The following is a 25,583-nucleotide window of genomic DNA, read 5'->3' on the forward strand; positions in this document are numbered from 1 at the left end:
TAATTACAGGGTAAAAGGGAGAAACATAAGGCAATATTGATAGGATCAAAGGATTGGGGGCAATGTGTTAAGTTCAATGCAACAAAAACAACAAAAGGTATAAAGCTAGGTTTGAAAAACAATGTAGAGACTTCTACTACTATTAAAAGCCAAGATCCTACAAATTATGAGTTTTCCTTAACAGAGCAGAGCTTGAGTGAACAAAACTTCTTTGCTCACCCTCTGAGAGCCAGGCACTACACTAGATGTTTACATGTTACTTCACTGTGGTATTACGAAACTTTTGGATTTGGTATCATCCTCAGTCTACAGATGAGGAAATGGAGTCTTTAAAAGAGGTTAATGTACTTGCTCAGAGCAAGAAAGTCAATGAGCACTGAGGTGGAGATCCAAATCCAGAACCATCACATTCCTAAGTCTACGCATTCTGACCACATACAATACTTGCTGACACAGAAAATCACAAGGGTGTTATAAGTAAATGCTTTTCTATGAAATAGAATTAAGTGCTTTAGAAAAAATATGAATTCTTGTAAAACAAGTAAATAATAACATACAATACCAATAAACATTCTGTAGTTTAAGGAGTCAAACCTCTGATCTTTCTAACCACAAATGAGACTTGAAGAAAATAAAAAATACTCTTTAACAGTTTCTAGACAATAATTCCATTTTTTAAGGACATAGATACACCTTTTTACTAAGTCCACAGACAAGAGGCAATAATCACTCTTAGATCAGCACTCTCAGAAACTATTTTTTATCCAAAGGAGCACATTAATATAAGATCTATCTACTATACCTCAGATTGGATACAGCAACGTAAAGAAACTACACAGACAACAAATTGGTGACTAAGTAACAGAAACTTTTTTTTTTTTGGTAAAATGATAGTGACAGTAATTATTTCAATAAAAGGAAGCAACCAGAAGTAGTCGTGTAGATTGAAACAACTATTTCATTAAAATTATTACTTATTGGGCACAATTATTTCAAACTTGGATTAATGTTAAAGTATTAATTTCTTTAATTTTCCATAAAATTAAGATATCTGAACTAAATGTATATAAAGTCAGCATACCACCCAAAGTTGTTAGATAGAAATTAATTTCCATTATTTCACATCACAAGTTTTTCAGCCCCTTAATTAATGTGCTTATTCATAACCAGTTGTAATGAATCTTCATATGGCAATGTCCTTCATACATAATATCTATTGATATGTCATCTTCCATATGATATTCAAAACACAAATGCATAACCAAATGCCACATTATGTTAAGTTACACTGAGGTTTTGTAAAATAAGTTACACAGACAGCACAAAGGGCCCTTTATTCGCTACCACTCACCTGCACATTCTCCAAGATGACAAGTTCATGCCTTCTCCTCACCCTCCAAATTGTTAAAGTTTTAATTCACAGCTTTGAGGTATAATTTATACTTCACAAAAAGTGTGCAGTTCATTGAGTTTTAAGAAAATTCATCCAATTTTAGAACTTTTCCATCACATCACCCTCCAAATTTTCCTCTAGTGCTTCCATTCCTGCCCCGGCCTCAGGTATCCATCCTGTTTTCTGTATTTCTAAATATTTCATATAAATGCAACCACACAACATATACTCTTTAATGTTTGGCTTCTGTCACTTCTCATGTTTTTGATACCCACTTCTGCTGTAGCATTTATCAGTAATTTGTTCCTTATTTTTTATAGGAAAGTATTGCATTATATAGATATACCATATATTGCTTATCACCATTTGAGGGACATTTGGATTGTTTTCCAATTTTTGGCTATTGTGAATACGGCTAAAATGGACATTTACAATTCTCTATGGGCACACATCTTCATTTCTGTTGGATAGATTCCTAAGAGTGGAACTGTTGGTTCATATGGTAAGCGTATGTTTAACTTTAAAAGAAACAATCAAACTTTTCTAAAATGGCTGTAGCATTTACATTTCCAAGAGTAGTGTATAAGGATTTCAGTTTCTACACATAAATAATATTAGGCAATGTCAGTCTCTTAAATTGTAGCCATTTAAGTGGGTGTGTGACAATATGTCATTGCAGTTTAATTTGCATTTCCTCAATGACTAATGTTGAACATCATTTCATATGCTTATTTGCCATTCATAACATCTCCTTTGGTGAAATATCTATTCAACTCTTTTGCCCATTTTTAAATTGCTTTTTTCCTTTATAATTGAATTGTAAGACTTCTTTATATATTCTAGATTAAAGACTTTTACCAAGCTTGCAATATGCAAATATTTTCTGTGAGTCTGTGGCTTGTCCTTTTATTTTAACTATCTTCTGAAGTATAAGTTTTAAAACTTCATTAAAGAAGTCCAATTTATTACTTTTTCTTTTATGATTCATGTTTTTGGTGTCTTATCTAGGAACACTAACACAAGGTCACAAAGATTTCCTCCTATGTAATCATGTAGAATTTTTATAGCTTTACTTTTACAATTATAAATTTACAAAGTCTATGATTTAGAAATAATTTCATGTATGGTATGAAGTATTAATATATAAAATAGTATATTTAAATCCACTTTTTAAAAACACACAGATATCCAACTGTCCTAGCACTATTTGTTAAAAAGACTATCCTTTCCTCATTGAATTGTCCTATCACTTTTTTAAAAAATCAAGTGAACATAATTGTAAGGGAGGCATCTATAATGCTTGTCCTTATGCCAATCACACTGTCCTGACCACTACAGATTATCTAAGTTTTACAATTAGGCATGGGAAGTCTCCTATCTTGTTTGTTTTCAAAAGTGTTTTGGCTATGCTAGATCCTTTGCATTTCCTTATAAATTTTAGGATCAGCTGGGCAATTTCTATAAGAGTCTACTGGAATTTTTGCAGGTATTTTATTGAATCTATAGATTAATTTGGGGAGAATTATCAACCTCAGATATGCAGATGACACCACCCTTATGGCAGAAAGTAAAGAGGAACTAAAAAGCCTCTTGATGAAAGTAAAAGAGGAGAGTGAAAAAGTTGGCTTAAAGCTCAACATTCAAAAAACGAAGATCATGGCATCCGGTCCCATCACTTCATGGCAAATAGATGGGGAAACAGTGGAAACAGTGTCAGACTTTATTTTTTTGGGCTCCAAGATCACTGCAGATGGTGACTGCAGCCATGAAATTAAAAGACGCTTACTCCTTGGAAGGAAAGTTATGACTAACCTAGATAGCATATTCAAAAGCAGAGATATTACTTTGCCAACAAAGGTCTGTCTAGTCAAGGCTATGGTTTTTACTATGGTCATCTATGGATGTGAGAGTTGGACTGTGAAGAAGGCTGAGCACCGAAGAATTAATGCTTTTGAACTGTGGTGTTGTTGGAGAAGACTCTTGAGAGTCCCTTGGACTTCAAGGAGATCCAACAAGTCCATTCTGAAGGAGATCAGCCCTGGGATTTCTGTGGAAGGAATGATGCTAAAGCTGAAACTCCAGTACTTTGGCCACCTCATGTGAAGTGTTGACTCACTGGAAAAGACTCTGATGCTGGGAGAGATTGGGGGCAGGAGGAGAAGGGGACGACAGAGGATGAGATGGCTGGATGGCATCACTGACCCGATGGACATGAGTTCGAGTGAACTCCGGGAGTTGGTGATGGACAGGGAGGCCTGGGGTGCTGCGATTCCTGGGGTTGCAAAGAGTCAGACACGACTGAGCGACTGAACTGAACTGAACTGATCATCTTAACATTCAATCATCCAATCTATGAACACAGATTATCTCCCCATTTATTTAAATCTTATTTAAGAGAATTCCCTGGTCCAGTGGTTGGAACGCTACACACTCTCACTGCTGAGGGTCTGGGTTCAATCCCTGGTTGGGAACTAGTATCCCACAGGCCTTGTAGCGTGCCCAAAACAAAACAAAAATATCTTATTTAAATTCTCTCGGTTAATGTTTTGTAATAAAAACATCTTGGTTTTTTGTTGTTGTTGTTAAAGTTTATTCCTAAGTGTTTTTTTCTTTCTGATGCTACTGGGAATACATTTTTCCCCTTCTCTCTTCTTTTGGAAGTGTGGACATTATCTGTTTCCTATCAAAGACTGCTGTACTGTGCAGTCAGGATCCTAGACCATTCTTGCTTTCTCAAAGACGTCTCTCCTCATCTTCCTTCCTTCCCTTATTAATTCTAGCAACTAAAACCATGCTGTGATATTTCTCATACACTCAAAAAAACAAAGGCTTCCTTTATATCCTCATACCTCAACTTCGGCCCTGTGTCTGTTTCCTTTAACTTCTTTAAACCCAATTTCTAGTTCCTGGGTCACTGTATGTCCTTCAAGTCACTCAAATCTGGCTTCCATCTCTACCAGTCTGTGACACAGGCTCATAATAGTCACCGATGACCTTTAGGTTGCCAAATCCAAAGGTCATATTTCTGCCCATATTGTCTCACCCTCTCAGCCAAACTCGAGAATTAACTATTCCTTTCTTGAAACAGTTGCATTACTTGGCATCCACGACATGATCCAATATATATTCCAAATTTCCACTAGGGCTGTCCTTCTTAGCTTCCTTCTTAGAGGACTTCCAGTTTTCCCAACTTAGATATGTAGTGTTCCTCAGGGTTCTATTTCTAACCAGTTCTTCTTTCCTCTCTCTAGTCTCTTCTTCAGGGATTTCACCTATTTTCATGGCTTTGAATATCACTAATCACTGCAGATGGTGACTGCAGCCATGACATTAAAAGACACTTGCTCCTTGGAAGGAAAGCTATGACAAACCTAGACAGCATAGTAAAAAACAAACATCACTTTGCTGACAAAGATCCATACAGTCAAAGCTACAGTTTCTCCAGTAGTCATGGCTGAGCACCAAAGAACTGATGCTTTCCCACTGTAAAGATGGAGAAGGCTCTTGAGAATCCCTTGGACAGCAAGGAGATCAAACCAGTCAATCCTAAAGGAAGCCAACTCTGAATATTCACTGGAAGGACTGATGCTGAAGCTCCAATACATCACTGGAAAAAATTCGGATGCTGGCAAAGATTGAGAAGGTGGCCACAAAAGATGAGATGGTTGGATAGCATCACTGACTCAATGGACATGAGTCTGAATAAACCCCGGAAGATAGTGAAGGACAGGGAAGCCTGGAGAGCTTCGGTTCATGAGGTTGCGAAGAGTCAGACACAGCTTAGCGACTAATGTCTTTAAACGGACATCTCCAAGTCAAATATCTCTGGGTTCTTCAGGATTTGTTGATCCTCTCTGATAGAGGTCTACTTAATCTTACAGGCTTCTGAGGATTTAAGATTGACAAAAGAAAACTGCCAAATTCACCATTACCCTTCACCCAAACAAAACAAAAACCCCTTTAAAAAAGCCTATTTATTTCCCAGCCATTCGGTAATAGTCACTTGCAGCAAGATTCCTGAATTCTTTCCTCCATTACATTCCATATCCAATCCCTATCATGTCCCACTGTGTCTACCACCTACAAATACCTCAAGCCTGTCCACTCCTCTCCACCCTACCACCACCTCACTAATCTAAGCCATCACGTCTCCTGCCTGAATTACTGCATATCTAGTGGCCAATCTTCTCTACATAGCAGAGTAACCTCTGACAAATATAATTAAGATGCTGTCATTCCCCCACTGCACTCAATATGCCAGCAAATTTGAAAAAACCTCAGCAGTGGCCACAGGACTGGAAAAGGTTAGTTTTCATTCCAATCCCAAAGAAAGGCAATGCCAAAGAATGCTCAAACTACCGCACAATTGTACTCATCTCACACGCTAGTAAAGTATTGCTCAAAATTCTCCAAGCCAGGCTTCAGCAGTATGTGAACCGTGAACTTCCAGATGTTCAAGCTGGTTTTAGAAAAGGCAGAGGAACCAGAAATCAAATTGCCAACATCCGTTGGATCATCGAAAAAGCGAGAGTTCCAGAAAAACATCTACTTCTGCTTTATTGACTATGCCAAAGCCTTTGACTGTGTGCATCACAACAAACTGTGGAAAACTCTGAAAGAGATGGGAATACCAGACCACCTGACCTGCCTCTTGAGAAATCTGTATGCAGATCAAGAAGCAAGAGTTAGAACTGGACATGGAAAAACAGACTGGTTCCAAATTGGGAAACAAGTACGTCAAGGCTGTATATTGTCACCCTGCTTATTTAACTTACATGCAGAGTACATCATGAGAAATGTTAGACTGGATGAAACACAAGCTGGAATCAAGATTGCCGGGAGAAATATCAATAACCTCTGATATGCAGATGACACCACTCAATGGCAGAAAGCAAAGAACTAAAGAACCTCTTGATGAAAGTGAAAGTGGAGAGTGAAAAAGTTGGCTTAAAGCTCAACATTCAAAAAACTAAGATCATGGCATCTGGTCCCATCACTTCATGACAAAAGGATGGGGAAACACTGGAAACAGTGGCTGACTTTATTTTTCTGGGCTCCAAAATCACTGCAGATGGCAACTGCAGCCATGAAATTACAAGATGCTTACTCCTTGGAAGGAAAGTTATGACCAACCTAGATAGCATATTGAAAAGCAGAGACATTACTTTTTTACTTTTACATTACAAAGGTCTGTCTAGTCAAGGCTATGGTTTTTCCAGTGGTTATGTATGGATGTGAGAGTTGGACTATAAAGAAAGCTGAGCACCGAAGAATTGATGCTTTTGAACTGTGGTATTGGAGAAGACTCTCGAGAGTCCCTTGGAGTGCAAGGAGATCCAACTAGTCCATCCTAAAGGAAATCAGACCTGAATATTCACTGGAAGGACTGATGCTGAAGCTGAAACTCCAATACTTTAGCCACCTGATGTGACTCATTGGAAAAGACCCTGACGTTGGGGAAGATTGAAGGCCGGTGGAGAAGGGGACGACAGAGGATGAGATGGTTGGATGGCATCCCCTACTCAATGGACATGAGTTTCAGTGAACTCTGGGAGTTGGTGATGGACAGGGAGGCCTGGTGTGCCGCAGTCCATGGGGTCGCAAAGAGTCGGACACAACTGAGCGACTGAACTGAACTCCCCGAACATAAACTTTCAGTTGTTCACAATCCAAATGCTTGATCCCTGTGTACAAGGCCCTGTAGCATGTGGTCCCTGCCATTCTCTCCTCTTGCCCATACTTCTCCAGCTTTCATCTCAACAAACACACCAAGCTCTTCATATATTGTTCCAGCCCTTAGCATGCTCATTCCCTCTATGTGAAACATCTCATTTTTGTTCTCTTGCTACGCCCCCATCTCCTCAAAGAGGTCTTTCCTTACACTTAGGTAGGTCCGTATAGCCTCCCACCATTTTCTATTAACACAGTTCTTTTCCTTTTAAACATTACCACAATTTATATAATCCATGAAGGCTGGGAAGATTCCTGAGTTTTCACCACTGCATATACAACCCAAACATAAATAGTAGCCATGAAGTACTTTCTGAAAATATACAAAACTGATTTAAGAAAGACTTACGGTCAGCTTTTCCGGGTCTGTCTGCTGTTCCTTAAAACTGTCTTAATGTAGAGGTTCATGGGACAAGCTTGGCTAGGTTAGGGGAAAGCTGGCAACCCCAAATTATATGCAGACTTTTGTGTAACTTAGTCTTCTAAGCAGAAATCCAGCATGTGCACCAGAATCTCAAAGGAATCCACAACCACAAGAGGTTTGAGGGAAATACAGTTTAATAAATTCTATCTTCATCATGTAACAAGAGACTCAAATTCAACATAGTCAGTTCTTGAAACAAAATGAGATGTACTTTCTTTTAAGCATTTATGTCCTATAATTTATCAAACTGCAACAAAATTTGGAGAAGGAAATGGCAATCCACTCCAGTACTATTGCCTGGAAAATCCCATGGACAGAGGAGCCTGGTAGTCTACAGACCATGGGGTCGCAAAGAGTCAGACACGACTGAGCAACTTCACTTTCACTTATGAACTTAAAAAAATATTTCTAAGCCAGGTTATTATCACCTCCTGATTTCTGTCATGCCTGTAATATGCAACTCGTCAGCCATAAATTCCTTACACAGAGGTAGAGGGAAAAGACAAATAAAGATGCATCTATCATAGGAAAGACTACAGAAAATGAAATATATTATCAGGGAAAACATCAAAAACGCCAAGTCTTATTACCCATCAAATTCTCACTGGCCAGACACCCTGAAGAACTCAGTATCACAGATTGTACAACCCTTGCATCAGTTCCCTCTTATATACACAGTTACTTCAGCACTCTAGGCAAGATTCACCTCTTCATATCTCCCAAAGTGCGTAAAAGAAATCAATTCCAGCTTCAAAATAGCATATCAACTAATTTCAGGTCTGAGTGACTACTTTTTTAAGGATGTGGCTGGACAGAGTAGCCATTCCTACACTGTCACCTCTTTGTTAAAAAACCCAATCAGGAACTTCTGTGGCAGTCCAGTGGTTAAGACTCTGAGCTTCCAACGCAGGGGGCATAGGTTCAATTCTTGCTTGAGGAACTAAGATCCCATATGCTGCATAGTGTGGCCAAAAAAGTGTAAAAAATAAATACCCCAATTCAATCATATCCATGGTGAGAACTAAAATCCAGGCAATAAGTAATTTTCTAAGGGGCAGGGCTGGAACTTGTCTCCCATGTTTAGTGATCCTTTACACATCAACTTCTCACATTCTTTTAGAGCTCCGTCAAAATGCCTAGCTTGAATTCTCAAGTTATTAAGGCTAACTCTGGACTACTGGCTAACGAAAAAGATTCAAGGTGCCTTGTAAGAAAGAAAAATTATTTAAGTAAATATGATCTGATCCTACAGAAAGCCAATAAATGTGACTTCTTTCTCAAAAAGTGTTTTTCAACTGTGTATAGTAAAGTGTTTAAGGTAAGATTATTTTTATAGTGTGTTATAATTATTTTAGCAATTACAAATGAAAAAAAAAATCACTTCTCCAGAACAAACCTGACATTTATTAAGTTTGTAATTTTCAATGCATAAATGAAGCTCTGCTTCTTTATTTTAATCTTATTACTAATGAGTAGATCATATAATTGAACAAATTTCAAAAGAAAAAGAAAATGGCTCATGTTTCATTATTATCACTTTTACTTCACTAAACAAATGTGTTATTCAAATGTTCTACCAAGATATTGCTCAATACAAATGAACTACAACATTTTCTCAGATTCATTAATGGGTACATTGCTTATAATCTTTAAAAGAACAATTACTACTAGAACCTTTTATCAAGCTATTGTGCATTCAAAGTCTATATGAAGTTTTAAAACATTTTCCAAAGTATAAATTTTAAATAAAAGCTAGAAAAACATAATGATTGGTGTGGTAAATAGCATACCCTCCCTAACATTTAAAAAATAATTCTGAAGATTATTTTTAAGCCACTGAATATTTTCATGCTCAGCAGACAGCAAAATTCCTCATGATTAAATCCTATGAGCCAGATTTTTCTCTGCCTAGTCTTGTTCCTCTCTGGTATGGGGCATAATACTATGAAGCTCTAGCTCGTTCACTTGGTCAAGTAACATACCGTCTCCCCAAACAAACCCTTGTATTCATAACAGGTTTTACTCTGGTATTCCCCAACAAGTGTAACGAACACTGCTTCTGCTGTTGCAGAGCCTGGGCTCTAGGTACGTGGACTTCAGGAGTTGCAGCACATGGGCTCAGTAGTTACGGTGCATGGGCTTAGTTGCTCCGTGACAAGTGGGATCTTCCCAATTCAGGAATCAAGTCCATGACTCCTGCGTTGGCAGGCAGATTCTTACCCACTGGACCACTAGGGAAGTCTAGGACAGTGTTGCAATGTGACTCAGAATACCATATACAAGAATCTTCCTAGTTCTCTGAAGTGACTATATTCCCAGACATCATTGTGGATAAAACTATTTTGCAAACAAGGAAATCCACATATAACTCAAAATCAAATCATTTAAGATCTCTACTCTTTGTAAGAACTATGGGCAAACCAAGTACATGAACAGTGAAAAGTAGGAAAGAACTGACAGGTGGCAAGAAATAATGGTAAAGGAGAGGTATTCTATTCACTAGTTATTTAACACTTCTCTGCCTATCAAGTTTCTAGTTAATAAACAAGAATAATACTCTCTTCACAGGATTGTTTTGCAAAGATCAAATGAGTTCCTGCATGAAAATGACCTGCACAGTAAAAGAACACAATAGGCACTCAATAAATGCCAGTTCCTTCCTCCTTTAGTTCTGGGGCCTCTGTTCTTTGTTCTCTATACTCATTCCTTAGATGCCTCAGTCTTCTCATGACTTTTATTAACAAATGCTGAAAACTACTATATCAATCAAAGCCCTGATGTGTAAAAATGCATGCCTAGTGTGAGAAGCTGTCTGGTCTCTAACTCCAAGATATACAGGTGAGAAAGGCAGAGAGGAGAGATCCCAAACACTCAAATTTCACTGGAAGAACCAGCATTCAGAGTGGACATTCACACATTTCCAACTATCTCCTGGACTACTGCATTGCCATCTCAAAACACCTGAGAACAAACTCATCAATTTCTCTTCATACATCAGGCCCTCTTCCTGCCCCTTCTGTAACTGTGAGTGGTGTCCTACAGAGAATAAACCTTGCCCTTCTCTTAGCAAAATATCACCAGCTAACCCAGGCTCATCAGGTCTACCTCCATCGTCCCCTACTGTATCTTCAACCTCATTTTCTGATCAACTGTTACCACCAGAGTCCAGATCAGTCTTCTAAATCTTGGCACTACTGACATTTTGAGCCAGATGACTCTGTTGTCGGAGCTGTCCTGTGTATTGTAGGCTGTTTAGTAGCACTCCTGCCTCTATCTACTAGACGCCAGTAGAACTGCTCCCTCCCTCTGAGTTATGATAACCAAATATGTCTCCAAGTGCCTTGTGGGTGGCAAAACTCCCTTCCCCCTGGCTGTCCCCACTCTCACATTTGAGTTCCTCGGCCCTGTTCCTCATCACTTCATTTACATGTGAAAGAATCAGTCCCCAGTTTCTTCTTCCCTCTACTCTCAGTTGCTCTGGTCTCCTAAATGCCTCCTAAGTGCGTTAGTAGCCCAGTCATGTCCGACTCTGTGTGACCCCATGGACTGTGGCCCGCTAGGCACCTCTGGCCATGGAATTCTTCAGGCAAGAATACTGGAGTAGGTTGCCATTCCCTTCTCCGGTGAATCTTCCCAACCCAGGGATGGAACCCAGATCTCCTGCATTGCAGGTAGATTCTTTACTGTCTGAGCCACCAGAAATGCCTCCTAAAGCACAGCTTTTATGAGTCAGTTCTCTTAAATCTCTAACTCCCTGCCACCTTCACAATTAGTTCAAAGCTCTCCACCCAGTCTCAAACATTCTCCCACAAACACCTCACACTGTGGCTACCCAACCGCCCTTCAGTAACACAGACCTGTTCATCCAGCCCCTCCTTTTCTGTTCTACTGCTGTCACCCTGGTTTGGGTGCTCTGTATCTAGCATCTATTCTGAACCACTGCTCGAGCCTCTTTCCCTAGCCTCTGATCTCTATCTCACTCGAAGTCAAAAACTATCAGTGAGTCTCTACTGCCTCCTGAAATATGAAATTGGCCTGTTCTTCAGAATCTTTCCCAATGTGGTCTCTAAGTGCCAGTATCTCCAAAACATACTACAGCTTTGGCAAAATCTGACTATCTGCTAGTCCTTGCAAAGGGTCCTTCCCACACTTTCTACCTCTGGCCATGTTTTACCGCCTGGAAATCCTCTTCATCCCTCCACACTACTGTAAGGTCCATCTGAATTAAGTGAAGAGGCCTTTCTTGGTCATACCCTCCTTTATCCATCTCATGACATTCACACTGCTTTGTTACATGTTTATTTCTGGAGCTTACAAGGTCCTTGAGAACTTCTTACTCCTGCTGTGAGGCCCTGCAACACCTAGCCCAGTGCTAATTTGTATGTGAGTTGCTTCAAATGTTTTCAACTTACGAAGCAAGGGAGGACTGTTTTCCGACAATCCTAAGCTTCCATTAGGGAATTAAGTCCACATTCCTCTTTTGTTTCACATTTTATCTCCTAGGCCAATTTTTTAAGTAGATTGCCTTCAAGCTACCCAGAAAGCTATAAGAATTGTGCTTTAGGGAGTTCCTACAGTTTCCAGCTTATTAATATAACTGAATCCTGAATATTTATGCTATTTAAGTTCTCTTTTAAAAAAGGCAATAGAAATTTATTTTTGAGTGTAAATAAAATCGAGCATGACATGAAAATAAGTTGGACTGGGTTAAACATGTTTGAAGCAAAGGTTAATTAAGCTGAATTTGTATCCTAAATAATATAATGTCCTAAAGTCTTCATGCACCCTTAAAAATATGAATGTCAGTCGATTTCAGCTTGCCCTACCCCAAAGAGAGAAACCAAACAGAAAATGGGAGGTTCCCCCTTAGTTTTAGTTTCCTAATGCCTTGAACGTATTTCTACAAAAAGAGCAAAATCATTAGTGAGTATATTCCTCTAAGTCTAACTCCAAAGCCATACGGGGAACATACAGTACCCACACAGCAGGGGTCAGCAGTTAGAGGCCCTGTTTTGTATGCCCCTGAGCTAAAAATGACTTTTACATTTTTAAAAGACTGCAAGAACAAAAGCAAAGAATATACATACAGAGACTGTATGTGGCCAGCAGAGCCTAAAATATTTACTTTGTCTCTTCAGCAGAATGAATATGAGACTCCCAGCTGCTGGTGTGTAAGACGCCCAATTTTCCTCCCAAAATTTTTAAAAAGCAACATAAAACAAACCAGATTATGCAAAAAGAACTGGTTCAACTTAGTCACAATTAACGCACAGATAACTTCTAAAAGAGAGGCCTGTGTGGACATTTTTATATTTCCCAGAAGGTTCCTCAGAAGGAACTTGACCCTCATTCTAAGCACACTTAGGCTTGAAGAGTTTAAAGCGCTCGGCCCAAAGTCACCCTGCGGGTTAACAGAGTGGGGGGTCATGGGTCCAGGCCTGAAAACTCCTGATTCAGGGCTCTCTGCAATATACTACATCATACCTACGCACATGGCCGTAAGTTTTGGAGATCTGGATAACTGGCTTGGATCATCATAGACAGGAAAGCTTAAAACCTGTTCCTGATACGCTGTTTAGACAAAATCTTACTAGCAGCTATGACTCATGAGACCCAGAGTAACATCAATGCTCACCACATACATTAGATAAGACGGAGAAAGCTTAAAACTTAACTCTCCTCGGTCCTCTAGGGCACTGAGGCAAATAGGCACCTTTGACTTGCAGTTGCTCAATACTTATCTACCAACCCAATCCACCAGTTCCACCAAATGTATCGACGGCCAATGGAAAAATGATCCAGTTTACACCAGCCACGCATCCTACAGTTAAAGTTCTTTTCATACCTACTTGCAAACTATTACTTAAAAGTTCAAATTTTTTAATCTCCTTGAGAATTCAGCTTCCTTAAGAAAAAGAAAAGTAGATGCCAAGACCAAGGATTCAAAAGCATGGTAACAATCCCAGATCTTTCATCTGAAGTTGCTCTTTCAGGGTTGAAAAATCCGGATTCTGCGGGGCAGCCGAGAGATACAGGGCTTACGCTCTCCAGAGATAATACAGAGACCACCACCCCCTCCCCAACCCCCACAGTATCCCTGCCTGACTTTTGTCCTCGAAGAGCGACCCCCTCCCCCTCGCGAGTCCCGGCCGCCCGGGCACCTGCGGCCCCGGCCCGCAGCGGAGGAGTCCGGGGAACCTGCCCACCGCCGGCCCTTCGGGAAACGGCGCCCACTCCCACCCCGCGGAAGCAGGCGGTTAGAGGCCCAAGCCGCCGGGAAGCGACCCCTCGGCGGCCGGCCGACCCCCGGACGCAGCGGCGTTACCTGGAGGACCACGTCGTTGGGCAGCTGCGCGGCCCGAAACAGCTCCAGCACTCGCCCGTTGGCCGACACCTTCTTGGTGCTCTCGATGTCGCAGTAGGAGAAGAGATCCGAGTAGTATTTCTGCTCCGCATCGCTCAGCGTTAAACCTTCCATCTTCGCCTCCGCTCACGGCCACCCCGCCCCGCATGCAACACCGGGGGCTCGGCCCTGCGACCCCAGGACGGTGGGGACTGCGCGCCGCCCGGCCTCCTTCTCCTCCTCGCCCCCCTCCCCGAAGCGGCGGGGAGCCCTGGGGGGCGTCGGAGCTACAGGGCCCGGAGGTCGCGGGGAGGGAGCCCGGTTGGGCTCGGCGCGCCGCCGCCGACGAGGCCCCGCACAGCGCGCGGCTCCGGCTCCGCCTCGGCGGCCGCGGGAAGAACACGGGGAAGGAGGCGGGGGCCGCGGCGGTGCGAGGCTGGGGCGGACTCCGCCACCGCCTCCGCCGCGGGTTCGAGTCTCTCCGGCTCCCCGCCGCTTCCCCCAAGACTTCCCGCCTTGCCTTCCCCTTCCGTCCACGCCCCCACAGCGGCAGCACTTCGCGGAAAAGTTGCGGGGCTTCTAGTCTAAAGTTTCGGGGGTTCAGGGCTGAGCGCGGCCGCCGCTCCGCCTCCCTCCGCCGCCATTTACTGCGCCCCGGCCCGGCCCCCGACGCGACCGCAGCAACACTGACAGCGGCGGCCGCGCTCCAGACCCGGATGTGAGGCCGGGAGGAGAGAGCGCGAGAGGGAGAGAGAAACACCCACCGGGCTGGCTCGGCCGCTCCCGGGAGAGGGGGGCCGCAGCGCCCCCTGGTGGCCGGAGCTCCGCGGCAGAGGGTCGAGCCGCCCTTCGCGTTGGGCAGGCAAAGCTGGGACCCCTGGAAGCAGCGACCAGTGGGGAAAGCACGCAGCTCATTCATACCAGGAGAACTTAGATACGGGCTGCAGTTTGGATTATCTCAAAGCTTCTGGCACCGAATGGTTAATAAACATTGAGTGAAAGGGGAACATTGTTCAGGTTCTTACTACTGTATGCGTTGTGCTGCTTTGAGGTCAGATGTTACTGAGGATCAATTCAGTATTTCTATGTGCTCTGAAGGGCTATGAACATGCAACCAACCCATCTGAGAACTCTCATCGTATAGACACTAGCCACTGAGACCCAGCTCCCACTCTGGCTCCAAACCGTGTTTACCTGAGAAACAAAATTGCTGAATAGAGGGAACAGCTAGCAAACTTCATCTCGTTATACAAGGTGGTTCTGGTCACCAGGAGCTTAGTGCCATAAATATATACCATCAGCTCTATAAACCTGTTTAGACTCTGGGCCGATCACAGGGGCTCGCTCTGGCGACCCCTAATTTCCTCCTTTATGGAAGATGATGTGTTTGCACTGTTGTATTCTACACCTATCTGGGAGATACTTCTTGAGATGTCTCAAATAGAATATCATAATAGTTTATCCTTAACAAATAGGAAATAGTTCAAAAACAGCAGCTAGGGTAGAATTAGACTTTTCAGTTTGGGTTTTTATTTCGTCTGCTACGGGTTACTCCGCAGAGTGCTGACCTTACAGATGACCCATGAAAGGAAAGTATTACAGGTTTACAGTCCTCTATCTGGAATTTCAAAATTCAAAGGCACTGAAAACCCCAAGGGTTTGTTTTTTGTTTTTTTTTTAACACTTTGTCTGCAAAACCTGCCCTACTTCATTTGGAGGCAAAATCTCAACTCAACTCACATGAGGCTATTTATAGTCTTTATATATGCCACTTAGTGTCAATATTTATTCATTTTACTCCAGGCTTTAATGGAATGTTAAAATACACACAATTATAGGCATTGCATTACCTTTCTTTAAAAAACAAACAAAAACCAAAGAGGGATTGTGGGGCCATATTTGAATACTAGCACAACATGACTTTAACTTCAAGTTTCTCTCTTTCTAAAACTTTAAATCTGTCACAGCAATACCTCACACGCCCTTGCAGGACACCCACCAGAGGTGATCGGAGACCCACAGATGTCCTGTCTTCCAAAGGTATAAAAGAGAGGAACATATGAGATAGGAATTGGCTCAGGGTCATCTTCAGCTTCTTTTTCTCCACACCTTTCCTAGACCCTGAAGCTCTTTGCTGCCCCAGGGCCTTTGCTCCCGCCACTCCCATAAGCCTTTGCTTGTTCTCTCACACCTCAGGTCCCTGTACAGGTATCACCTCCTCAGAGAGAGACCTCCCTCAACACCTGATCTGAAATAGCCCCCACCACTCCAATGGTTAAGAATCTGCCTGCCAGTGCAGGGGACAAGAGTTTGATCCATGGTCAAGGATGATTCCACATGCTCAAGGAAGATTCCACTTGCAGAGAAGCAACTAAGCCCCTGCACCACAATTGCTGAAGCCTGGAGGCCAGTCCTCTACAATAAGAGAAGCCCACATACAGCAAGAAAGACCCAGCACAGCCATTAATACAAATAAAATAGCCCCACCATCACTCTCTATCCCCTGATCCGAATTATTTTTCTTTGTAGCACTTTTCACTCCCTGACATTAACATATATTTTTGTTTACATTCTGAGAATTGAGATATATCTGACATACAATCTTTTTTATGGTGGTGAGAGGAGTCCTGAACATCAGTACTTGTAAGAAGCACTGTATCTGTGTAAAAGTTCCTCCAAACACACACATACACACTCAAAAAACCAGAAAGCCTTGCACGAAGGGGAGACCTTTACCAGCCCCAGCCAGATACTGGGTTGGCCTGGTGTTGGAGGGTTTGATAGTTTCACAAATGCAAGGATTTTTCTTTATATCTGTTACTTAAATTTATATTTTAAGGTACAAATGGGGAAAAAAATTAACATACAGACCCTTTGAGGCCAAATCTAATTCTTTTCTATACATGTCTAGGTATATCAGTTTTAAAAAGGGACATCACAAGAATTCTGTTTTAAAACAGCTGGTGTATAGTGTATAGCTACAAATTTAAAGATACTGGTCTTCAGGTAATATCCATATATTCTGAGCTAGTGACGCAGAGAATATAGAATGGCCTTTTGAAAGTACAGCTGATACGTCAGCATGGAAATAATGTTCTGTGAAGACGGGACCCCATACTCTAGGATGCAGTAGCACCCTAAATTAGCCATCTTGTATGTTCCTCTGTCTCCAATAGGTAGACTATATGGGACAGAGAACCAAGGGATAGAAGCAAAACTGGCTGCACTTATCTTTGCCCTCAGGGACCCACTCGGGGGAGTTTCCCATCCCCTCAACCTTAGATTCTGAGCACGCAAAAGTCCTGGTTCTGACACAGGACTGTTTCCACTCGGAGGCCTATTATTAGTCCCATTAAACTGTATGCCACAAATGGTGTTCTGTCACTTGAGGCTCCTTGTGTCAATAGATCAGTAGGGAACAAAAGAATCAACATACTGTAAGGCAACTGAACCAGTTCAACTACCCACACACTTCTGTTCCTATTAAGTGACTGACTTAGTGCTTACCAACCTGTTGCACTTAATATTGTAACTGTTATGATTGGGGTTTCCCTAGTAGCTCTGTTGGTAAAGAATCTGCCTGCAATGCGGGAGACCCAGGTTCAATCCATGGGTCAGGAATATCCCCTGGAGAAGGAAATGGCAACCCACTCCAGTACTCTTGCTTGGAGAATTCCATGGACAGAGAAGCCTGGCAGGCTACAGTCCATGGGATCACAAAGAGTTGGACACGACTGTGTGACTAACTTTCACTTTTTTCACAATTGGATTAAATATTACATAATCTAATTAGGAAAACAGATAATTTTTCTTTCTATGGAAACTAAGAACATGCTGATGACAAACTGCTAAGAAAAGTGGCTGTTAATGAGCTGGTGAACTCATGAGGAAAGACTTAGAGTCGCAAGAAATACCATCATATCTATGGGTTGGGCACACAGGATATTGATGTGTGCTTCTTGTTCAATTGGTTGATGTAGTGATCGGAATGGAAGATAGTTTCTTTCCTGTAATTAGAAGTTTCTGTTTTTTTAATAATTTTTGAAAACCCAATTATTTTTATAAAAATATACACACTCATGGTAAAAACTCAGAAAAGAACAAAGAAAAAAAATTACCTGAAATCCTCCCATCAACAGACAACCCCTGTTAACATTTGGATGTATATCTTTCTTAACATTGTTTACTTAAACTTCACACACACACACACACAAAATAACAAGTAAAAGGATGTATTTTTATGTAATATATAAATATATATACATTATATTTTATATACATTATGCTATATATACACATTACAAATATATAATTTAAAATCAATGGATGCATTATTTATTACACTATATATTATTACTGCAACATATATTCCATCATATATTTAATATCGTGTGCCTACTTCTTTGCCATATCTTTTCTATGTAACAGGTCTTTTTCGCTGAACTATAGCTTGTACTTGTAAAGGAGTTGTCGCTTTTCTCCAAACAATATGAATCTTACTGATTTCTTCTTTTGGTGCGCTCAGTTGCTCAGTCATGTCTGACGCTTTTGACCCCATGAACTGTAGCCTGCCAGGCTCCTCTGTCCATTGGATTTTCCAAAGAATACTGGTGTAGGTTGCCATTTCCTTTTTTTTTCTTTCAGAGTCATCAATATAAATGATATATAATCAGGTTAACTTAAAAAACCACAACTATATCCTACAGAAACCACATGAGGCAATCTTATGCTGTCTTACCAATGGGATCTATTTTCATTACTTAATAGGAGAGAATCATAAAATGATTAATTTTTTTAGATGTTGCAGTTGAGGTTTAATAATGAGATAGAAAACACCAGATAAATGTAAAATCTCAGATAAGCATCAAATTCACCAGGAACAGAGGCATAAAAATCTATACAAACACAGCAAAACTAAATCAACTCTTTATACAAACAAAATTCTCAGGAGAGATTAATGAAAATTGGAAAAGCAAATAAAGATAAAAACTAAAAATCCAAATAAAAACCAAACCAATAAATATTTATTACTTACTTATACAAGGCAGTTGTCCCCATAGTATCCTTTGTAAACCTTCTCAATTTAGCGTGTATTCAATATTCTGAATTTTTAGCAAGGGAAGAGTCAGAATGGTTTCCCTCTTCTTTAAAATACTGAAGCATGCAGAGGAAGTTGCAAAAAATTCTAAATGTATGATGCTTATTATTAGTGTTTTCTAAAGCAAAAGCTTAGACTTGGGCAGGGCCATCTCCAAAAACTGCAACTTTTTAAACTAGTAATTTAACAAAAATAAAACAATCTGTCCTTAATTCTATATCTACAATCTTCATTAGTATCTGTTAATATCCATCACCCTACCATGAAAATATGTGACAGTATTATGGATCCCATAACCTTTAATGGGGCCTAAGAGCTAGAGGTTTTCTGCTTTGTGAAGTGTTTTTCCATTTTAACACTTTGCTATTGTACAAAGGTACTTAAAGGTTATCTCTGCACAATCTTAAAAGCTAAAAATGTGTAAAGTGAAAATGAATATAAATCTTAATGGCTACAGTAATAGGAAGGTACCAAGTAATGAAAACAGATAATACTAGATTGAGGTAAAATAGCTTTGAAGTCTGATTCTGGCAATTGCTGTTCAGTTGCTCAGTTGTGTCTGACTCACTGTGACCACGTGGACTGCACCGTGCCAGGCTTCCCTATCCTTCACTATTTCCCTTTGTTTATTTTTTAGTCAAGTTGCACAGCACGTGGGATCTTAATTCCTCAACCAGGGATCGAACCCACTACCCCTGCCCTGGAAGAGCGGCAGAGCCTTAACCACTGGATCACCAGGGAAGTCCCTGCTGCTCCTGCTGCTGCTAAGTCGCTTCAGTAGTGTCCGACTCTGTGTGACCCCGTAGACGGCAGCCCACCCTAGGGCAAGTTTAATGTCTGTCAGTCACAGTGTCTTCTGTGAAATGGGATGCTTTATTTGGCCAGTATAAGAACAAGAATGAATATAAAAGTTTGTTATAAACTGATGTTTAACTACTGGCAGCTATTATCAAGGACAAACATGGTCAAGATCTGTTCGCTTATATTTGTTCTTGTTATTTATTCAAATAATTCAAACAATCAGGGATATTCTTTTTTAAGATATAACAGTAATTTACAACATGTGATTATTAGCTGTAAAATCCATTTCCTCCTAATCTTTACGTTTTTACTATACTATAAACCCTCTGGAAAAAGACAAACTGATGTGTCCAGTGCTTTGGATACATACAACAAGTGTTATAGCCAGTAAGCATCTAGTGCTTAAAATCTACTTGCCTTTTATTTCAATGATCTCATAAGTGTAGTGGGATCAAACACTTGAAACACTATATGTGGCTTTTAAATTTTCTCTAGTATGTATAATCTTCCTTAGCAGCAGCATGGGGTTGAACTTAATTTTGTCAGTCAAACCTCAGAATCTCCCTGTTTAAGTGTAATCATTTAAGTCATTCGGTCTCTTTCATGTAAATGCTCGGCCTTTCGTATTTCTTCCTCTTTTCTCTGTTTTCCTCCCAGATGCCATGGGGTTATTAGAGGGTAGAAGATGGAGATCAGCTGACACAATTTCTTGACTGTGAGAGAGAAGGGGCCTCAAATCCACAGGCGGGAGTCCTTGTCCCATCCTCTGGTTCCACTGCAAAGTGGCTGGTGCGGCCTGGTCCCAAAGTCTATGTGAGGTATCCTCAGAGTTAGTCTGGCCTGTTGGGGCACCAGGCTGGTGTCATAAAATCACTTGTAAATCTTTAATTTCTAATCTTTCAGTCTCAGCACTTGGTAAATTCTGTAGTCCACCAACACTTTCATTAGTAGCTCCATTGGTCCATGTGGGAACTTGGGCTGGGGGTGCTTCGTAGAACTGAGAATTGGGCCCAGGCAGGTGGTTTGGTTTTCTACTGCTGCATAACATACTATCCCCAAATTGAGTGCCAGAAAACATGATTTTGTGGGTCAGGGGTTGGGGAAGGGCTCAGCGAGGCAGATATCTTTTGTTGTATCTTATCCTGTGGTCATCTGAAGGCTTGACAGGGCTGGATGTCCAAGATGATTCACTCATGTGGGTAGCAATTAATGCTGACTGTTGTCTGGGAATTCATCTAGGGCTATCTCCTGGAGCATGTCATGGCATCACCATGTGCCTGGACTTCTTACAGCACAGTGGCTGAGTCTTTAGAGAGAGCATTTAAAGAGCATGCATTCAAAGAGATCAAGGCACAAATAATGCAACAGGATTTTATATATTTTTTATATATATTGATTATAGGTGAGTCATTAAGCAAATGCAGATTTAATAAAATGAAAATTATATCCCACCTTTTGATGAAATGATCCACTGTTTCTGATTATAATGAAAAAGTCACAGAAGATGACTTGCCTTTTTAAACCATATGTGTTATGAATGACAAAAAATGAAAACAACTAACCAGGGACTTGACTTTAGATTGGATTTCTCTGTCACTCAATCAATATCACATCTTTCTGTTGCTGGTTTGGCACTATTTCCACTTTCTTATCGAGATCACGTCTCCAAATTAACTGGATAGTGTCTTTCTATTTACCATGGGAATGATTCACCTATAAAACCATTTGATACTTTGAAGTGGTGGTTCTTTGGCAACTTTATTAGTTTCTGCCTAGCTAACTGACCTATTCAGGTTTTCTTTCTCTTGTTGAATAACTTTTTTTCCTCAAAAATTTATCCATTGCATTAAGATTTTTAAATTGGCATCCATATTTTTTAATATGCCTTTTGTAACTATTTTAAACACAGAACCTAATTAAGTTTCAAAACAGAAGATAAATTTAATTACTTTCTTGGATTATTTTAAAAAGTAGATTTATAGTGCCTTAAAGGTTTTACTTTTGTCATTGTGAAAATTTACTGCTTCAGTTCAATTCAGTCGCTCAGTTGTGTCCGACTCTTTGCGACCCCATGAATCACAGCATGCCAGGCCTCCCTGTCCATCACCAACTCCCGGAGTTCACTCAGACTCACGTCCGTCGAGTCAGTGATGCCATCCAACCATCTCATCCTCTGTTGTCCCCGTCTTCTCCCGCCCCCAATCCCTCCCAGCATCAGTCTTTTCCAGTGAGTCAACTCTTCACATGAGGTGGCCAAAGTATTGGAGTTTCAGCTTTAGCATCATTCCTTCCAAAGAAATCCCAGGGCTGATCTCCTTCAGAATGGACTTGTTGGATCTCCTTGCAGTCCAAGGGACTCTCAAGAGTCTTCTCCAACACCACAGTTCAAAAGCATCAATTCTTCGGTGCTCAGCCTTCTTCACAGTCCAACTCTCACATCCATACATGACCACTGGAAAAACCATAGCCTTGACTAGACGGACCTTTGTTGGCAAAGTAATGTGTCTGCTTTTGAATATGCTATCTAGGTTGGTCATAACTTTCCTTCCAAGGAGTAAGCGTCTTTTAATTTCATGGCTGCAGTCACCATCTGCAGTGATTTTGGAGCCCAAAATAATAAAGTTTGACACTGTTTCCACTGTTTCCCCATCTATTTCCCATGAAGTGATGGGACCAGATGCCATGATCTTCGTTTTCTGAATGTTGAGCTTTAAGCCAACTTTTTCACTCTCCACTTACACTTTCATCAAGAGGCTTTTGAGTTCCTCTTCACTTTCTGCCATAAGGGTGGTGTCATCTGCATATCTGAGGTTATTGATATTTCTCCCAGAAATCTTGATTCCAGCTTGTGCTTCTTCCAGCCCAGCGTTCCTCATGATGTACTCTGCATAGAAGTTAAATAAGCAGGGTGACAATATACAGCCTTGACGTACTCCTTTTCCTATTTGGAACCAGTCTGTTGTTCCATGTCCAATTCTAACTGTTGCTTCCTGACCTGCATACAGATTTCTCAAGAGGCAGGTCAGGTGGTCTGGTATTCCCATCTCTTTCAGAGTTTTCCACAGTTTGTGGTGATCCACACAGTCAAAGGCTTTGGCATAGTCAATAAAGCAGAAATAGATGTTTTTCTGGAACTCTCTTGCTTTTTCCATGATCCAGAGTATGTTGGCAATTTGATCTCTAGTTCTTCTGCCTTTTCTAAATCCAGCTTGAACATCTGAAAGTTCATGGTTCACGTATTGCTGAAGCCTGGCTTGGAGAATTTTAAGCATTACTTTACTAGCGTGTGAGATAAGTGCAATTGTGCGGTAGTTTGAGCATTCTTTGGCATTGCCTTTCTTTGGGATTGGAATGAAAACTAACCTTTTCCAGTCCTGTAGCCACTGCTGAGTTTTCCAAATTTGCTGGCATATTGAGTGCAGCACTTTCATAGCATCATCTTTCAGGATTTGAAAGAGCTCAACTGGAATGCCATCACCTCCACTAGCTTTGTTTGTAGTGATGCTTTCTAAGGTCCACTTGACTTCACATTCCAGGATGTCTGGCTCTAGGTCAGTGATCACACCATCGTGATTATCTGGGTCATGAAGATCTTTTTTGTACAGTTCTTCTGTGTATTCTTGCCACCTCTTCTTAATATTTTCTGCTTCTGTTAGGTCCATACCATTTCTGTCCTTTATCGAGCCCATCTTTGCATGAAATGTTCCTTTGGTATCTCTAATTTTCTTGAAGAGATCTCTAGTCTTTCCCATTCTGTTGTTTTCCTCTATTTCTTTGCATTGATCGCTGAGGAAGGCTTTCTTATCTCTTCTTGCTATTCTTTGGAACTCTGCATTCAGATGCTTATATCTTTCTTTTTCTCCTTTGCTTTTCGCTTCTCTTCTTTTCACAGCTATTTGTAAGGCCTCCCCAGGCAGCCATTTTGCTTTTTTGCATTTCTTTTCCATGGGGATGGTCTTGATCCCTGTCTCCTCTACAATGTCACGAACCTCATTCCATAGTTCATCAGGCACTCTATCTATCAGATCTAGGCCCTTGAATCTATTCTCACTTCCACTGTATAATCATAAGGGATTTGATTTAGGTCATACCTGAATGATCTAGTGGTTTTCCCTACTTTCTTCAATTTCATTCTGAATTTGGCAATAAGGAGTTCATGATCTGAGCCACAGTCAGCTCCCGGTCTTGTTTTTGTTGACTGTATAGAGCTTCTCCATCTTTGGCTGCAAAGAACATAATCAATCTGATTTCAGTACTGACCATCTGGTGATATCCATGTGTAGAGTCTTCTTTTGTGTTGTTGGAAGAGGGTGTTTGCTATGACCAGTGCATTTTCTTGGCAATACTCTATTAGTCTTTGCCCTGCTTCATTCCGTATTCCAAGGCCAAATTTTCCTGTTACTCCAGGTGTTTCTTGACTTCCTACTTTTGCATTCCAGTCCCCTATAATGAAAAGGACATCTTTTTTGGGTGTTAGTTCTAAAAGGTCTTGTAGGTCTTCATAGAACCGTTCAACTTCAGCTTCTTCAGCATTACTGGTTGGGGCATAGACTTGGATTACTGTGATATTGAATGGTTTGCCTTGGAAACGAACAGAGATCATTCTGTCATTTTTGAGATTGCAACCAAGTACTTCATTACGGACTCCTCTGTTGACCATAATGGCTACTCCATTTCTTCTGAGAGATTCCTGTCCGAAGTAATAGATATAATGGTCATCTGAGTTACATTCACACATTCCAGTCCATTTGAGTTCGCTGATTCCTAGAATGTCGACATTCACTCTTGCCATCTCTTGTTTGACCACTTCCAATTTGCCTTGATTCATGGACCTGACATTCCAGGTTCCTATGCAATATTGCTCTTTACAGCATCGGACCTTGCTTCTATCACCAGTCACATCCACAGCTGGGTATTGTTTTTGCTTTGGCTCCATCCCTTCATTCTTTCTGGAGTTATTTCTCCACTGATCTCCAGTAGCATATTGGGCACCTACTGACCTGGGGAGTTCCTCTTTCAGTAACCTATCATTTTGCCTTTTCGTACTGTTCATGGGGTTCTCAAGGCAAGAATACTGAAGTGGTTTGCCATTCCCTTCTCCAGTGGACCACATTCTGTCAGATCTGTCCACCATGACCCGCCCGTCTTGGGTTGCCCCATGGGCATGGCTTAGTTTCATTGAGTTAGACAAGGCTGTGGTCCTAGTGTGATTAGATTGACTAGTTTCCTGTGAGTGTGGTTTCAGTGTGTCTGCCCTCTGATGCCCTCTTGCAACACCTACCATCTTACTTGGGTTTCTCTTACCTTGGGCGTGGGGTATCTCTTCACGGCTGCTCCAGCAAAGTGCAGCCGCTACTCCTTACCTTGGACGAGGGGTATCTCCTCACTGCCGCCCTTCCTGACCTTCAACGTGGGATAGCTCCTCTAGGCCTTCCTGCACCCGCCCAGCCACCGCTCCTTGGATGTGCGGTTGGTCCTCCCAGCCGCCGCTCCTGGCCAAAATAATTTTATTTTATTTTATTTTACTTCAGGTAGGAATTATAAAATTTAACTGTATGCCACTTTCTATAGCATATAAAATTTCATAAAGGTTAATCCAACAAGAGGTCAATAAACTCACTGATAGTCAGTCTCAGTGATCTCAGGATTCACAATGCCCATGTTTCCCGGATTAATACTTTGATTTAAGAACAGAAAACTGTTTTCCCAAACTAAATTAATAAGCCAGTTCATTAACTCAAAGAGAATAATTTTCAAAGGGTTATTTATTAGAAAGGCAGTCATCAAGATAATG

The 25,583-nt window shown here is 41.1% G+C and overlaps 1 protein-coding gene across 6 annotated transcripts in view; it reads right to left on the reverse strand.

Annotated features, from left to right (window-relative positions):
* The window catches only part of REPS1 (RALBP1 associated Eps domain containing 1), a 90,015-nt gene extending 75,407 nt beyond the window's left edge, over nt 1-14,608 (reverse strand). For 5 of the 6 annotated variants that reach the window (XM_027551709.1, XM_027551711.1, XM_027551707.1 and 2 more), the window contains exon 1: nt 13,873-14,377. In XM_027551709.1, coding sequence (XP_027407510.1) covers nt 13,873-14,025 — 153 coding nt within the window. In that variant the 5' untranslated portion in view covers nt 14,026-14,377. Of the gene's footprint in view, nt 1-13,872 lie in introns of all 6 variants that reach the window. The other variant, XM_027551710.1, reaches the window with a different exon arrangement.
* Between the last annotated feature and the right edge of the window lie 10,975 nt (nt 14,609-25,583).

This window comes from Bos indicus x Bos taurus, chromosome 9, assembly GCF_003369695.1.
Source record: "Bos indicus x Bos taurus breed Angus x Brahman F1 hybrid chromosome 9, Bos_hybrid_MaternalHap_v2.0, whole genome shotgun sequence".
NCBI lineage: Eukaryota > Metazoa > Chordata > Mammalia > Artiodactyla > Bovidae > Bos > Bos indicus x Bos taurus.